Source organism: Falco rusticolus, chromosome 18 (assembly GCF_015220075.1).
Source record: "Falco rusticolus isolate bFalRus1 chromosome 18, bFalRus1.pri, whole genome shotgun sequence".
Lineage (NCBI taxonomy): Eukaryota > Metazoa > Chordata > Aves > Falconiformes > Falconidae > Falco > Falco rusticolus.
The window spans coordinates 962494-978531 of NC_051204.1; the positions used below are offsets into that span (position 1 = coordinate 962494).

Consider the following 16038-nt stretch of genomic DNA (forward strand, 5'->3'; position numbering starts at 1 on the left):
TCTCACGAGAACAGGAGGTCTGGATGTGAACACCACGGTGGAGGTACGTTTCCTCCCACCCTACCAAGTGGCCTGGCCAGTGTCTCATCCACCTCCAACACATGGACACAGCTGACATTGCACATGCCTGCAGACCCCTTCCCTCCCTCCCAGGGAGGTGGGGTGGTATCGGGGTGCCCCTCATGTGGGGCAGCTGAACGCAACCTGACGTGGTCCCACATCTCATGCACAACACCACGGACGGCTCTACCCAAGGAGCAGGACCTGCCTACGCAGGGAATCACATGGAGACCAGCAGGTTTTGGGGAGGAGACCCCAGCTTATCTCCACTTTGCAGAGGGAAAAGCAGTGCAGGGTAAGAGACCTCCCCCCGCGACGTGCCGGGGCCATCGCCCGGAACCATGGCTCCCGCAGTAGGACCGCCAGCTCCGGGCTTGTTCCCCTACCTGAGTTTGCCCTCCTTTCCCTGAATTTTCTCTGGAACTCAGACCTCGCAGCCTCAAAGTTGTCCAAGGAGGAGACCCTGCGGAGGCTGTGGAAGCTGCCCCCAGGGCGAGACCGAAAGAAACCCCACGCAGAGTACGACCCTCGTGGGCCCAGCACAGGAGGCTCTTGTTTCGGGTGTTGTATGGTGGGATCGGCCTCCAGGCTCGGCCTCCGCTCCTTTTCCAGGAGGGATTCGGTCTCTGACTGCACACAGTTCTCCTTGGGCGATGTCTTCAAGTCCCTCAAAATCAGGGAGTCACCACCAGGCTTTAAGACAGCCGGGAGAAAGCGTTTTATTAGAAGGAGCCCTCGCGTGCTGAGGGGAAGGAGGGGGAGCCGGGGGAGGTAAGAGGAGGGGCAGAGGGCTGGGAAGCACTGCGGTTCCTGAGGTCACCTCCAACTGGGACCGGGACCTGCTTTGCGGTGGGGCAGCCGAGCCCTGGGGGACTTGGCAGCTCCAACTCGCTACCAGCTCCTGCCGGAGGCTGGGTGGCTGCGGGGTGGTTTGCAAGACGATGCTGAGCAGCTGGGAAGCAGGCCAGAGCAAGAAGAGAAGAGGAGACCCTAGGGACAGGATTGCCTGGAGCATCTGCCTTGCCATGCGCTTTTCCAAGGAGTCCCTACGTCCCACCACTGGATCTGCCCTTCCCTCACCTGCTGCAAGAGCTCAGGCCACCGCTGAGGATGGGTGCCTGGGGTCCTGTGTTGGCGTCTAAGGGAGACGATGTGCTCTGCACCAGGAAGCACTGGAGGAGCTGCTGGGCTTGCCAACTCAGCCATAGGTGGCCCTCCTTCTCCTACAGCAACCCTTAGCTATTGCTAAACCTTTTTCCCTGGAGACTAAGGACTTTCCAGCCTTTAATGACTTCTGCAATGGGGTGCACAAAAAGCAGCCACCTTCCGGAGCAGGAACCTCTGGGTCTACACCTGTACCAGCCGTGCCCGCAGGAGGGACTGTGGCACTTCTCACCGTCCCCTAGGACCTTACTGCAGGTTTCAGGAGGGGGTGCCTGGAGGGACCATCTGCTGGCTGCTGCTGCATCTGCTGGGCTGCTCCCACTTGACCAAGCACCACCAAAGTGGTGGATCATCAGGTTGTCCTCAATGCACATCTTGCATATGTGTACGCCTGAAACATTGCAGTGCACCGTGCAGAGTCAGCCTGGGGGTACCCAGAGTCTTTAGCAGCACTGGCATAGGAGCGACATACCCAGAGCGTCTGATAGCACTACACGCCTTCAGCCTGCCATAAGCGCAACCTCTGAGAAGACAAGCACCTTCCACCTCATCATCTCTGTAATTTTGGGAAGCAGCTTTATCCAGGCTGTCTGGATACACCCAGCACAGTGAGAACCTGGCGCCTGGGGATGCATTAGCAGAGCAAAAGCCTCCTGCCCACAGCCCTGTGCCTCGAGCTGCCACATGAGAAAACACCACATCTTTGCCAGGAGGTACCTTGAGCACTTTTGGCAGTCAGGAAGCCATCAAGAACAGCAATCTCTATAAAGAGGTCCCACCAACATTTTTGCAATCTCATCACGTCAGCAATGACAGCATCGCCCTCCGTCATGGAAAGTACAGTCTTTGCTGGAGGACTGAGAAGCCAGAGCTGCCTGCACTGCCAGGAAAACATGGGGAAATGTGCCCTGTTGAGGTTTGCCTGCCGGTCCCTGCCCAGAGCAGACCCGCTGCAGTCTCCTACAGTCACCAGCACGTCCCTCCTCAGGGCGGGTACGACTCCCTGCATCTCCATCATCCCAGACAACTTGAACTACAGAGCCAGACCTTCCTCCCCAGCTTCAGCAGCGGTGCCCGCTGGCTTGGCACATCTCCCGCTCCCCCCTCGAGCCACGACACGTGCAACGCCGGGCTGGCCCCACAGAGCAGCACCGTCTAGCGCTATCCCATGCCACCAAAGCACCGCCGCTCACCAGCAGCCCTTGCCGGGGCCAGTGCTCAGTGCTGACCCAGCGCCGGAGCCCTTACCGCCAGGTATGGCCTGAGCCACAGCAGCCGAGGGACAGCGGGATGGGGAGAGCGGAGGGAGAGCGCTGGGACCTGGCCTGAGGCGTGGGCTTATATCAGACAAAGGCTACGGTTACCTTTCCATAGTCAATGGCTACTCCATCAAACTCACTGGTGGGCAGAGATTTCCGCTGGATTTTGAGTCGCCGCACGGACGGGAGACTAAACTTCAACCTCCTACCTTGACCTTGTTAAAAAGAAAAACAAAACACAAGAGAGACAGATGTAACCTAGCTGCACGTGACGGCTGGAGCGAGACAGGGCACAGCGGTGGCAGGGGAAGAGGCTACGGAGAATTTTGGGTAGCTCTGGGGGACGTACGTGGCCCTTCCTCCTGCAACATGCTTGCTGTTCCCGTGCCATCACATCGCCCTGTGCTGAAGGCAGACCCTGACCTGGCAGAAAGCACTGCTGGGCTGGAGGAGATTCCCCTGCCATGGCGGGTGCAGGACAGGAAAGGTGCAGAGCATCCCTAAGCCAATTACAGACGTTAAAGCCACTTAAGGGATTTGGACCTGGAGGAAATCGAGCCTCTAAATCTCCTTGGGTGGAACTTTGGGAGCGGGGGAAAAACCACACAAGAGAGACGGTAAGATAGCAAGGATTAAAAAATTTATTTCTAGCAATTTTGTCCCTGCAGTTGCTCTGGATTTTCAGTGAGGGATGCTGGACCAAAGAGGGGACGTCCCTTGCTGCCATCATGGGGGACCAGGAGACCAGTTCACCAGAGACCAGGACTGGGGCACGGGCAGCCAGGGCTGCAGCGAGCTGCGAAAGGGTTCTGGAGGGGAAAGGGCCAGACATGCAGAGGGACTGGCTGCGCGTACAGCAGGACCTGATGTCCCCGGTTGCGACACCCAGTACAAAGCTGCTCATCCTCTTCTCATGCTGGTCCATGGAGCAGACCGCGGCCACCTGCTGCTGCAGTCAGCGTGAGCAGCCAGGCTGACACCCTGCTGCCTCGGGGCTCGGCTCAGCCCTGGGCTTCATCCGACCCCCAGCAGCACCAGTTGTGCTCACTAATGGGACCAAAAGAGGCCGAAATCCCAGGGTGTGGGGGATGCAACATGAGCTCTGTGAAGGCATTGTCGTTGGGGGAAAAAGCAGCACATTGAGGGGCTGTTTGGTTTTGGCAGGATTCGCTTCCCTCACTGAGCCCCGACATGCCGCCAAGCCACTCGGGCAGGCTCCTGACCTGCCCAGCTCCCCAAAAATGCCCCCATCGGCAGGGGAACCCATGCAGGCTCCCTCTGCTCACCCCGTCCCCACTGCCCAGAGCAGCTTTTCAGCTGGAAGAAGCAAAGCAGCCGACTTTCCCTGCACACCAGTGAGCCAGGGACCAGCAACACATCCGCCTGTGGCTGTGTAATTAAAGACTGAGTCAGAAATCCCGTGCACAAGAGACCGATCTGGGCTGGCGCCAGCAGCTCTGGCCTTTCCGCACTCCCCAGCGCTGGAATGGGAAACCCGAGCAACACTCCTCGAGATGCACAGTGCAACCTCCAACGCACAGGAAAGCAATAGGTACCCTTTTCGGGTGCCTTCTGCAGCCCAAGGTACATCTGGGAGTGGTATGGGGTATGGATGCGTCATATGTCGAGATGTACCATGAGCTGAGGGGGTGCAAAGCAACACCGATACTGGAATTGAGGATTTCCTCAGCAGTCTGCATAGAAGCTAACTGGTACTAAAGCAATACACCAAAAACGTCGATCTCATCACTCTACAGACATGGGAACACATGCACAGGTTATATATACATTCACACACATACGTCCGTAAGTCCCGTGTGTGTATGTCTGGCCCAAGGAGATATAAAACCTGTCACCACACAGAGCTCCTTCGCTGGCACCTGCCGCCAAGCACGCAGACACCTGGATGGCTCCGGGATGTATATATGCACCCAGTGTGAATGTGTTAAAACTCACGGTACGGTACCAATACGAGGGGCAGCGTGAAGGGTCCCCGTCAGTCCCTGATGTGGCTCTGGCTCCGGTCCCGGTCCTGCTGTGCCACCCCTCATGCCAGGGGGGGACAGACCGGGCTGCTCCCACAGCTTTTCTTTGAGACCTGTCCCGAGCCTCCCTACAGTGACCCGCATCCCCAGGGATCGTTCGCATGAAGTCGGAGGCAGGATTCCTTCCCTGACTACAACACAGGCAGCTGGACAGGGCTGTCCAGCAGGAGGATATTTAGAGCTCCCCTTCCCGTGGTCAGCTCTAACATCTGCATCCCTGGGTGTCCACATCCCCTTGAGAGCCTCACCGTGGCTTCCCTTTGATCTGGCCTTCCCCAAAAAAGGAGTTGGAATTTTCCACTGCCTCCAGAAGACCCACAAACGGCGGGATGAGCCTGGGGCAACAGGGAACAGCCCAGAGCTGGGGCAGGCTCCGAGCCACCCCAGCACAACCACCCTCCTGCCATTCACCTGCAGTGGTGACCCCATAGCACAGCCATGACATTGGTGACACCAAATGTCCCTTGGCCCTCCTGGTGACCCTGCACACAAGTCCTGTCCCGTGCCAGCACCTCCTGCCCCTACCAGCGTGGTGCTGCAGGCACGCAGCAGGGTACAAACGCACCATCCCACGGAGGGGGTTGATGCCCTCCCCTGTCCCCAGGGGTTCGGGAGGTGTGTGTGGGCTCCGTGCACACGTGGGGCTGTGGGGCGCACAGCCAGCTCAAACGGACTCTCTGCACCCAGCAGGTGTTTGGCCGGATCAGTCCCCCGGTGCAGCTGTGCACACACACAACCCTCTGCTCCTGGGCATGCTGCAGGGCTCAGCCCCACGATGCAGGATCCTGCCCAGCCACGGGTGCATCCTTCAGTCCCCACAAGCTCCCAAAAATACTGTGGATGGGGATAGCCCCGAGGATGCTGCGTTGCCCTCCCGCCGTCCCCACCGTCCCCGCTGACACCCACCTCTATGCCAGCCCTGCGACAGGCGCTGGTGCAGGCTCCGGCTGGCACTCTTGGTGATGAGCTGTGCCAGGTCCTCAAAGTTGAGGATGAACATGATGACGACACCGTCCTCGTTCTTCACCGGCACCACGTCCACCAGGCAGCGTAAACACGAGGCTGCCGAGCAGAGACAGGCTCAGGGGGGCTGCACAGGAGGCTCTGCCCAACCCCCCAACTCTCCGGTCCAAAACACTTTTGCCAGAAAAGTTTTTCTTTAAGCACTTTGATGGGTGTAATCCCTGGTGATGGACGGTGGAGGATTTGGAAGATGATCTGAGCCCTGGGAAAGGGCCATAACTGCAGCATCCCAGCTCACACAGATCGCATCTTGCTGGGTTTTTTTCAGTCCCAGACAGTAATTTGTATTAATATACTTGAGAGCAGCAATTAAGGAGTAGGTAATTAAGAACTCAGAAAGTCCCAGGTAGTGCTTTAACCTCATTAAGCATGCTGCTTGTAATCATGCTGTAGCTAATTGCCCTGTAATTGCCAGGCAGTTTTTGGGGACTGACTTCAGCTGTCTCGTGTCCTGTATGCAGGCAATGGGGTTGAGCCCGACTGTGTGCCCCGTCCTGACCCTGGGCAGCAGGATGTGCTGGGATCGGTGGGATGGTTCCCAAGGCAGCTGGTGGTCAGGCACAGCCTTGTCTCACTCCTTCCATGGGGAAACTGAGGCACAGGGGGGCAGAAGGACTGGCTGAGTGTCCTGGGGGTGAGGGGGGCTGTGGGGAGGGCTCCAAATGTGGCCACAGGGCACGAGGCCACGTGGGTTTGCCTGTTGGATACCGGCTCTACCCCATGGCTCTGCTTGTGCTGGCAGCCAGGCACCAGTTTACGATCAGAGACACCCAAAAATACTTGCAGGCCTTTCCCAAAGCACCAAGTGGAGGATACAGGGCGGTCCCACCTCTCTCACCAGCTTTATTCCCTGCAAATCCTTCAAAGACCCTACCCAAAGGTATCATCACTGTGGGTCCGCTCCTTGAGCTGTCCCCGCAGCTGCTCTGGCAAAACCCCCTGGACACCCTCCAGGCTCCTACCCCAAACCTCCCAGGAATGGCGAAGCAGCCGGGTACCACTGCCTGGCCAGCACGGAGCGAAGCCACGGCCTTCCGTGGCAGTTTTTGCCAGGCACAGATCCCTGATCTCGCCTTTCCCCCATGCTCTGATTACCAGGGATTAGCGGATCCGGCAGGGATGCGCTGCCGGCCGATCCAGTGCTCTCCTGCTCTCACCCTGGCCAAGCTCTGGCCGGGAGGGGGATGTCAGCCTTGCTGCGTATAATTTTAAGGAGCTCAGAGCCTCCCGTAATCAGGAGCAGATGGCCGGCATCGGGCAACTTCAAAATCTGCCGTGACGTCAGGGATGTGCACATACACAGACACATACACACACAAGAACGGGAAAGAAATGGATACAGTAAAATCTGTTTAAAGGACCTGGCAGCCGGGATTATTTCTTTCTTTATTTCATCGTTGTTCACCACAGGGAGAGGAAATCCACTTAAACGTGTGAGCTGGGGAGGAGGCCGGGGGGGATTTTCAGCAGATAAAGCTGTTTCGAAGGGACGCATGGGCACGCTGCAGGCTATCTGCACACGGAGCCAATGGGGATGGAAAGAAATGAGCCCTTTCCCTTCCCTATGTCAGGATTCTTAGGGAACTAAAAGACGAGCGGTGTCCTTTAGGTGATGCCAAGAGAATGAGGTGCCCCATATGATGCTAAGGTGGCACGTGCCCGGTGGGACGATGCGATGCTGCGATGCCATCCCTGGGATGCCGCAGCTCTGCCAGTGCTGGTGCTGGCGCTGGCATTGGGGCATGCAGCTGGTGTGCACGTGTGTGCCCGCTCACCCCCGCGTGTGATGGTTGGTGGCACCAGATGCTTTCTCCTTTGCTGTGTTATAAAATGAGTTTATTTTTCTCCACAGGTGGTTCTGAAGCGTCACCAACCTCCCGGCGACCCACAGCCCAGCATGGCTCGTTGGCACGGGCAGCCATCAGCTCCATGCTTCCCCCCTGGACCGGGAATCCTGATCCAGAAGGCCTGATCCTGGCTCACAGGCTCTGCCCTGCTGCATCCCTTTCACTGCTTCACTTTTCCTTCTTAAGTTCCTCCGCAGTGGTGGGAGGGGATGGCCTCTAAGCTGTTCTCAGGGGGGCCAGATCCTGACAGGCCCTATGTGGCATGGAAAGGGTTAATCCCATGGCCAATGCAGAACAGCTGAAAACTGGGCCCAGTTACACCTAGTTGGAGGGATATAAGGAGCAGCTGGGAGGTGGCTCGGGCTGGGTGTGGGAGGCAGCTGATGCCTGGTTTGATCCTGCAAATCTGGGAGGTGCTGCTGTAAGCGCCCACGCTGACCCCTTCTTAAATTGAGCTGTGTGGTCTGTGTTGGTTAGAGAGGACCTACAACGGTCGTCTAGTCCAACTGCCTGACCAGTTCCAGGCTGACCAAAAGTTAATTGGGTGTGGGACCCTCCAAAACCAGGGGAATTGCCCCAAAAGCAGCCCTGTGTGCCAGGAGCTCAGTGCCTTGCTCAGACCTGCACCTCAGGGCATGGATGGCATCAAGGGGATGCTGGAGTATTGGGGCTGGGGATGGGAGCAAAGCGTTCCCTTTAGCCTGGCCCAAAGACAGGGCAGATCCCCAGGATTTGGGGTCTCTGGGCAGCTGTGATTTGGGGTACCCCCAGCTCTGTGGAGAGGCTGCAGCTGGGAGAACCCTGGCACCCTCTGTCCTGACTTGGTTTTCCTGCGGCAAGCCAGCCTGGGCTCTGCCAAATGCTGAGCCTGCTCATCCTTCCCACCAAAACCAGGTACCTGCTACGGCACCGGTGGGCTGAGCCGGCCCCAGGAGGGACCCCAGCCCTATATCGCTCTCCTTGTTCCTCGATCGACTGTCCCCATCCATCTGCCTGTCTCTTCCCTTCAGCTGTTCAGCTAATCTGTCTCCATCCATCTAATTTTATCCAGCCGCCAAATGATCTCTCTGAGGAGCCCCAGGGGCGTTCGCAACCTGCCTGCGCTCCGTGGCCGCTGCTGTGGGGCTGCTTGCCCACCACCGGGGTGAAACCCAGCCTGGGGGCTACGGAAGGGGCTGGGCAGCAGGGATGCAACACGGATGCTCTTTTGGAGGATCCCACAGCCAACGTGATGGTTTGGGCAAAACAGCTCCTTCCCTAAAGCCTGAGCTGGGTTTGATCTTCCCAGCACGCAGCCCACCTCCCCCAGGCTGCGCGCTTGGAGGTTTGCGCTTTCCGACCCATCTTGTCTTCTGACCTTGATAAAAGCGAGCACTTAATAACATTAAAAATGTCATCGTTGGGGCCCTCCCTCCCCGGCCCTCTTATCCTCCGCAGCCACCAGTGGTTAATGCATTTGTCGGTATCATCAGTATTAAACTAATCAACAGGACATGGGGGTTTCCGAGAGCTGGACACAAACCAGTATTGTTATGAATATTAAAAAACCAAGCTATTAATCTGCCCTCGGAGCTCTTACTGAGTCCTTCCCTGCCCCCGGCTGGGAGATTTAATCTGCAGGGTCTCATGGCAGAGTGGCTAAATCTATAGTGGTATTATATAACGGAGTGGAGGAGAGGGGCTGGGAAGGGCACGGAGGGGACAGGGATGGGGATGGAGCCATGCTCCGGGGCTGGCTGGTACGCTGAGGGAGGTGCTTGGGGGTGCTGAGCCTTGCTTCCACCCTGGAACAAATAAATCAGTGTTAGGGCTGGGTAGAAACTTCAACGGGAAGCTCTGATCGCTGGGAGGTCCTGAAGCAAATCCTTGAGGCAGGATGGAAAGCGATGGGGGTGGGGGCTGTGCTGGTGGGACATGGGTCACTCCTGGGGTCTGGGGTGAGCGATGGGTGCTGGGTCTGCATCCCCCTGCGTGGAGAGGGATGTGCACCACAGGGTCTGCACCGGCCCCTCTCCCCACACCCAAACAGGGCATGGAAAGACTGAAACTTGCTGTGACACCAGACTGGCAAAAATGCTCCTTGCAGCAGCCCCCAAACCGCTAAAATGCCCTTATTGAGGAACGGCGGCGGGATGGAGGTTGCCCCCTGCGCAGTGATGAACGCAGAGGTGTCTGCAGCCTGCAGGAGCTCACTGCTGGAACCAGCAGCCCACGGGAAAACCAGGTGGCTGAGGGTGCCCACCAACAACGCGGCCGCAGGAGGGATGCCTCCAAGCCTGGCGGGATGCTTCAGTGTGCAGGTGGAAGGATGTTCTGACCCCCAGGATCCGAAAGAGGTCCCAGGTCAAAACAGGGGGATGGCAAAATGCAGTTTAACCTCCCTGGCAAGCGAAGCGAGCAGCCACATCCAGGCCCATGGTCCTTCCCTTGCTAAATCCCACTGGCTGCAGGAATTAAGTCCAGCTTAGCACGGGGCTGTGCTGCCAAAGCTGCAGCACTGACTGTGTTTCCTTGGGCTGTCGGGCCATCCCAAGGGCCCTGATCCCATGGCACACTGGGGATGCAATGGCCATCGAGGATGAAGGGTCTAGGGTGGGAACTGGGGACTCTGCTGGGGCAGGGATTCCAGGAAAAAGCCCCCTGGGAAGCATCCCCGGGGGGTACTGGGGATGCTCTGGGCCTGCCCCTCGGTTCCTGGGACATGTGGTCCAAGCGCAGAGCATCTGAGGAGCAGCAGAGGATGGAAAACATGTCTCTTATGGCTTTGTGCCCCAGTTGCACCATCCCTGGGGCAGAGCTGGGGCAACGGAGTGGCTGGAGCTGCGGCTCAGCTGTGCCGGGGGTGGCAGGATCGGCCCCACAGCGCGGGATCTCCAGGACTGGAGCGTTTATCGTTGTGAGGCGGGATGTTTATACGTCCCTGTCTGGAGTTGGGCCATGGTGTTTGTCCCTTTCCCGAGGTCACAGCCTTGCTCTGCCGAGGCCGGCCCTTAAAGGAACACAAATCAAACGGCCCTGGCTTGGCTTAAACCCCACGTTTTTGTACAAGCAAAGAGCTCAGCTGGGAGCTGGGGTTTTGTCAGCTGGCCATGCCTCCCTGCTCCGCTGCCGCCTGCAAGGTCCCCTCTGCCCTGCCTTGCCCACCCCACGGGGCAGCAGCAGAGCCTCCCTGGGGCTGCTGGCACCGGCCCCCAGCCCCACTGGTGCCAGGCCCCGGCAGCTGCCCATGGGATTTTCCCTCCTTCTTCCAGTGAACCCGTCGGGCACGTCACACATCGCTGCTTACAGAGCCGTATGGAGAAACCTTGGCCAGATCCAGCCCCGCCTGCCTTAGCCAGGGCATCCTGGCAGCAGCTGCTGGAGGGGTTATTGCTGTGCCATGGATGTGCCCGGGGCTGGGGACAGAAGGGACATGTCACATGAACCCCCCGTCCCCTTCAGGCACGGTGACACCCCGCAACCCATGCCTGCCTGGCTGCCGGCCCCGCAGCTGCCTGCCCAGGCACCCCACTGGGAGCTGTGGGGGGACAGCCGGGGGGGGGACACCGGGTGCCCCAATTGCTCTGCGACCTCTCCCCTCCTCCTGGAGCCCCCGGGGGAAATCCCAGTTTAGGGCACCACTGTAACGAATTTGCTGGCCTGATCCCAGTCCCTAATCCCTAGCCCCAGGGGACCAGCACAGACTGATCCCGCTGGAGGGGACAGGGATGGAGGGGCTGGGGCTGCAGGCAGCGGCTGCCCCACCAGCTGCTCCCGCTGCCTCTGCCCCGCATCTCCCCTTTCATATTCATAAGCATCGCATTCATGCAGATTAAGTGGGAGCAGGCACTGCCAGCTGCTGCTGCTCAGGCCATGCCAGCACCGCTATGCCCAGCACCTGCGGCCACCGGCCCCACTTGGGGGACCCCAGGGACTCTTGCCGGTGGCTTCACTGCAAAGCACATCACCCGCAGGGGTAAAAAAAAACCCAACCCTGGGTGCAGCTCAGCCCCACCAGCCGCTCGCTGTCATCCCCAGGGGATGCTGGAAGGGGCCCGGCTCAGGCCTCCAGAGTGGGGAGCGTGTCCCTGGGGCTGGTGGCTGTGGCTGCTCCTCACCGCAGCAGGAGCTGATCCCACGATGACCCCCCTGGCCGGGGCAGCCCCAGCTGTGCAGCATCTTGTAAAGAAATTAACTTTTCACTGATCTCCCGGCTTTGAGCGGGGGATTAGAGCCCACATGCGCCGCAGCCGGGCTCTCCCCTCTTTCCAAGGCTTTTTTTGGGCTGCTGTGGCATGGAGGGACAACTGCCCTTGCTGGGCCGGTCCCATCTTCCCCCACCGGTACTTGGTTCTTGGCCATTTCAGCTGCCTGGATCTGGGCTTACCATCGGCACCGGTGGCTCCCGTTATAATTAGCTGATGACAGCATGGGCATCGGGGTGAGGAGCGAGCAGCCAGGCTGTCCCCAGGGACATGCATCACCCCATCACACAGCATCCTGCCAGTGCATGGGCAGAGCCACCTGCCCAGAGACCCATGGGTGCCCCCTTCCCACCTACCTCCATCCATCCCACCCTGGTCCTGCCGGGGGGGCTCCGACAGGCAGGTTTGGGGTATAATATTGTCTCTGGCAACCAGAAAAGCAAGGAAACAACCCCGCGAGCTGCAGAGCCGGGAGTACCGCAGTAATAAACAGCAGGTCGAGGCTGGAGATTGGTGCTGCCGGTATGAAAAGGAGGACAGGCTGGTTTGGAGCCTCCACCGGCTAATTAAGCAGCAGCTCCCTATAATGCGAAGGCCTTTTCTTTGCCGATAAGACCCATTTATAATGGGCTGAGCGGTTGCAGGCTGAGTGCTGGGGGGAAACAATTGGAAAGCATATTGCTGGTGGGGCTGGGTTTTAAAAATAGACATAAAGGGCTTGCTTCTGGGCATTTTTTCCTTTTTATTTTTTTTCCCTCTTTTTAATAAAAAAGAGAAGTAAGCAGCTCAGAGCTGCACTGAGAGTTTCCCGTGGCCTAGAGGAAGAGCAGGGCTCTGAGGAGAGCACTGAGCATCCTGTGAGCCCGGTGGGAATGGTTCAAAGCAGGGAGGATGGCATTGGATCGGGCTTCCAGCCTGAATGGTCCCTGGAGATGGATGGCTGGGGAAACCATGCTGAGGGAGGGGAAAAGGGCTGCACATGTTGTCTGTGCCATGGCCACACATTGGCATTGGGATGGGAGCAGTGGGACAGCATGTGCCCGCTCCTCCTTGTGCCTCCCGGGCTGCACTGGGCTCCAGCCACCCCCTGCCACCGCAATGGCCGAGGGGGTCACGCAGCCCAGCCCTGGCACCGCTCCCTGGCCCTGCTTCGCCAGGGCTGCCTGTGCAAGGAAAAGCCTCCACCGGGTCCCTCAGCAAGGACAGGAGGAAAATCACAAGGAAACATGGTCAGTGAGTGGCCTGATCCTGCCACCGCGCAGCGCCCGGCCCCGCTAGGTTAACCGTGTGGGTTACACACAGGGGTGCTGCCAGCGGATAATTCCTGGGGCCGATCCGCTGGCACCTGGATGCCAGCCCAGGAGATTGGGTCTGGGAGGGAGGCCAGGGCACCCAGGTCCCAGCTCGAGGGACAGGGTGCTGGGCTGGGAGCCAGGGTTCCTGCCTCCTCCTTCCCTTTGCTTCCAGTTGTTTCTCCTCTACTCTGCCACGCTGGGAGCAGCTGGCAGCAGGGTGCAGCCCCTTGCTCAGGCCAAGACCCCATCAACACAACCTAAAGCAATGGGAAAGCTCCACAGGTGGAAGAAAGGAAATTTTAATATTTTTAACCTCTAGCGAGCACCCAATCTCCATTGCCCCCACCCCTGGGAGCCCTGTCTCTGCTTTGCAGCATCAAGCACTAAATATTTATTTAACTTCCTGCAGTATTAGAACTAATCACTGTATTTTCCATCAAAGCTTCATTTTCATCTTAGCGTAATTCCATCTGTGCACGCACAGCCACATCCTGCTCACTGGAAAAGCAGCTCCGAGGCCGGCAGCTGCACCCGCTTTTGGCAGAGACGGGGTGTCTGTCTCATCTGTCTTGGAGCACATACTGGGAGACTGGGAGACCCATGTCCCAGGCCAGCCCCTCCTCCAGCTTCCCGCAGGATCCTCTTTCATGACGCAGGGATCCCACAAGTGATGCCATTGCTTGCCCCAGGACCTCTGAGCCATCACCAAGGGTTCGCAAATGACCCAATTCCCAAATAATCTGGTAACAGCTTCCATCGCTCGAGGTCCCAACAGCCCCAGTGCCCCATCACAGCAGAGACTGCTCCATCCCACTGGGAGTCACTGGTGACTTGCCCCTGGCAAAGCCCCAGGCCTGGGTGCAGCCCCAATGCCCTGGTAGCATCAGACCCCCTTCACCTCCCACCATCGGCTTCACACAGCTCAAATCCTGGGCAGGTGACACCTCCCACCACCGCATCACCCCCAAAATGTGACTCTTACTGTCTTTGCGGTAGTAGAGGATCTCGAGCTTGCACTCCTCGGAGCCGAGCAGGGCCTGGGTGAGCTGGGCGATGGAGCTCTTGGTGGTGTCGGGGCCGGTGAGGAAGTCACAGGTGCAGGGTCGCTGCATCACCTCCACACGGGAGTAGCCGAACATCTCACAGAAGCCATCGTTGCAGTAGATGATGGCGCAGTTCTCCATCTGGGCGTTGGCGATGAGGAACTTGCGGTCTGCGGGGAGGCAGGAGAGGTTTAGTGGGGTGCTGGGGATGCGCAGGGATGGGGGACAGCCTGGGTGGGTGAGGGGTGCTTGGGCTTTTTGATGCCACCCACTGTGGGGCTTGTGCGGGGATGGGCTCCCTGGGGACACGAGTGACAGGCTGGGGGGAGGATGGCTGACGCCCTTGCTCTTCAGAGAGGGAAAATTCCCCCAATTTCATGTGAATCGGTGCCTGTGGGGACAGGGGGACCCAAAGGGGGTGTCCCCAGTAAAGGCAGTTTTTGCCAGGGTGGGCCAATCCACGCGGCCTCGGTGTCTCACTGCTCGCATGTGGGGATTCGATGCATGGGCAACCTGTCTCCTGCCGGCACCGCAGGCAGAGGGAAGAGCTGCAGTGTCTGTCCCCAGGAGCTTATCAGGGACCTGAGTTATCTCAGACTTCCCACCCTTGCTCAGATCTGACTGAAGTCAGGCAAGGGGTGAGAGGAGTGAGCGTGAGGTTTGGCTTCATGGCAAGCTGGGTGAAATCCATCACACTAATGATTCTCCTAATGTTTTATAGGATAATTGTGCCTTTGGGCTGAGGCTGAAATCCAGCCCCTGCTGGGCTGCATGGCCCCTGTGCTCAAGAAGAAAAGGGCTCAGGTGGAGGAAAAGGGAAACTGAGGCAGGGAGTGGTGCTGCCCCAGCCCCTCCTGGTGCTGCACCACCGGGCTGAGCTGGGGCCAGACCCGCTGTCATGCCGGGGTGTGTGGCAGCACTACCCAGCCTGCGACATCCAGCCCAGATGGAGCTGCCTCCGCCTTTATCCTGGGGGAGACCCAGCCAAGAGCTTTGATTTGGTTTGATTTTTTTTTTTTCCCCAAGGAAATTGGGGAGTGCTGGGCTGGGGAGGTTCCTCTCTGAGACAGTTTTACTGGGATGTGACATGGGGCTGTGGATGCTGATGTGATGGATACCGTGCCCCCCCCCCCCCCCGCAGCATCTCCCTCAGCGTTTGGCACTGGCTCCAGGCTGGAGCCAGAGGCAGGTCAGAGCAGAGGGTCCATTCAGAGGCTGCCTCCCAGGCCAGACCCTAATTAATCTCCTGGATTACCCAGGAATGGCATCTGCAGCCTGTGTGCTCCAGAGCCCCGCTGCACTCCAGCCTCGCAGGGAATTTCACCTCAACGCGGGAGAAACCTCCGCACGGCTGCGGTACCCAGCGCCGGGGCCTGATGGGTGGGGGGTCCCCTCCCTGGCACATCGCTGCTCTCCCTGGTGTCACCTGCAGAGTCCCTACTCTGGAGGATGCCTCCCAGTAAAACCACTGCCCCCAGGGATGCAGCACTGGGGTCTCCTGCTTCATCCCATCCTGTGACAGCCCTCGGTGGCCCTTTGTGGGGGACTCCCCCCCGGCACCTTCCCCTCTCCCACGCAGGGCTGACGCTGGTGCCGGCGCTGCAAACAGCACAAACCACCACGGCCAAATGCCTCCCAGTTCCCCGTTCCTGATCCCTCTCTATAGAAATGGCTCTGCCAGCTGGGAGGTGGCACAAGGAGGGGACCTTCCCCCAAGCCCCGCTCCTGGGCTGTGCTGCCCACCTGCCGTGGATGATTCCCCACCGAGCGCCAGCCCCGCAGGCCAGATCCGGGCTGGATCCAGGCGGGGCTGGCGCAGGGCAGGATTTATGGGGCTGGCAGGGTGCTGGAGCGAGCTGTGCCGAGCACCAGGGATGCGACCAAGGCCGGGATGGGAAGGAGCTGCAGAGCCAGCTCTCCTTGGGAGGGATTTTCACCCCAGATTTGCTTTCTGCCCTGCCCTCACCTGCAGATTTGCCCTTGCCCCCATGGTACTGGGGCTCTGCTCCCATCCTGGGAGGGAAGTGTTGGGCCTCGCTGGGTGCAGCTGCACCCGTGGGAGCTGTGCGGGCGGGGTGAAGGCACCCACAAGCAGGGGAGAACACACTGCCTGTGGCA

At 59.0% G+C, this 16038-nt stretch overlaps 1 protein-coding gene across 3 annotated transcripts in view; it reads right to left on the minus strand.

Moving 5' to 3' along the window:
• The window catches only part of KCNH6 (potassium voltage-gated channel subfamily H member 6), a 33846-nt gene that overhangs the window by 16458 nt on the left and 1350 nt on the right, over positions 1-16038 (minus strand). For 2 of the 3 annotated variants that reach the window (XM_037411187.1, XM_037411191.1), the window contains exons 2-5: positions 13860-14090; positions 5435-5590; positions 2589-2698; positions 447-753 (exon numbers count right to left, since the gene is read on the minus strand). In XM_037411187.1, coding sequence (XP_037267084.1) covers positions 447-753; positions 2589-2698; positions 5435-5590; positions 13860-14090 — 804 coding nt within the window. The remainder of the gene's footprint in view (positions 1-446; positions 754-2588; positions 2699-5434; positions 5591-13859; positions 14091-16038) is intronic. The other variant, XM_037411188.1, reaches the window with a different exon arrangement.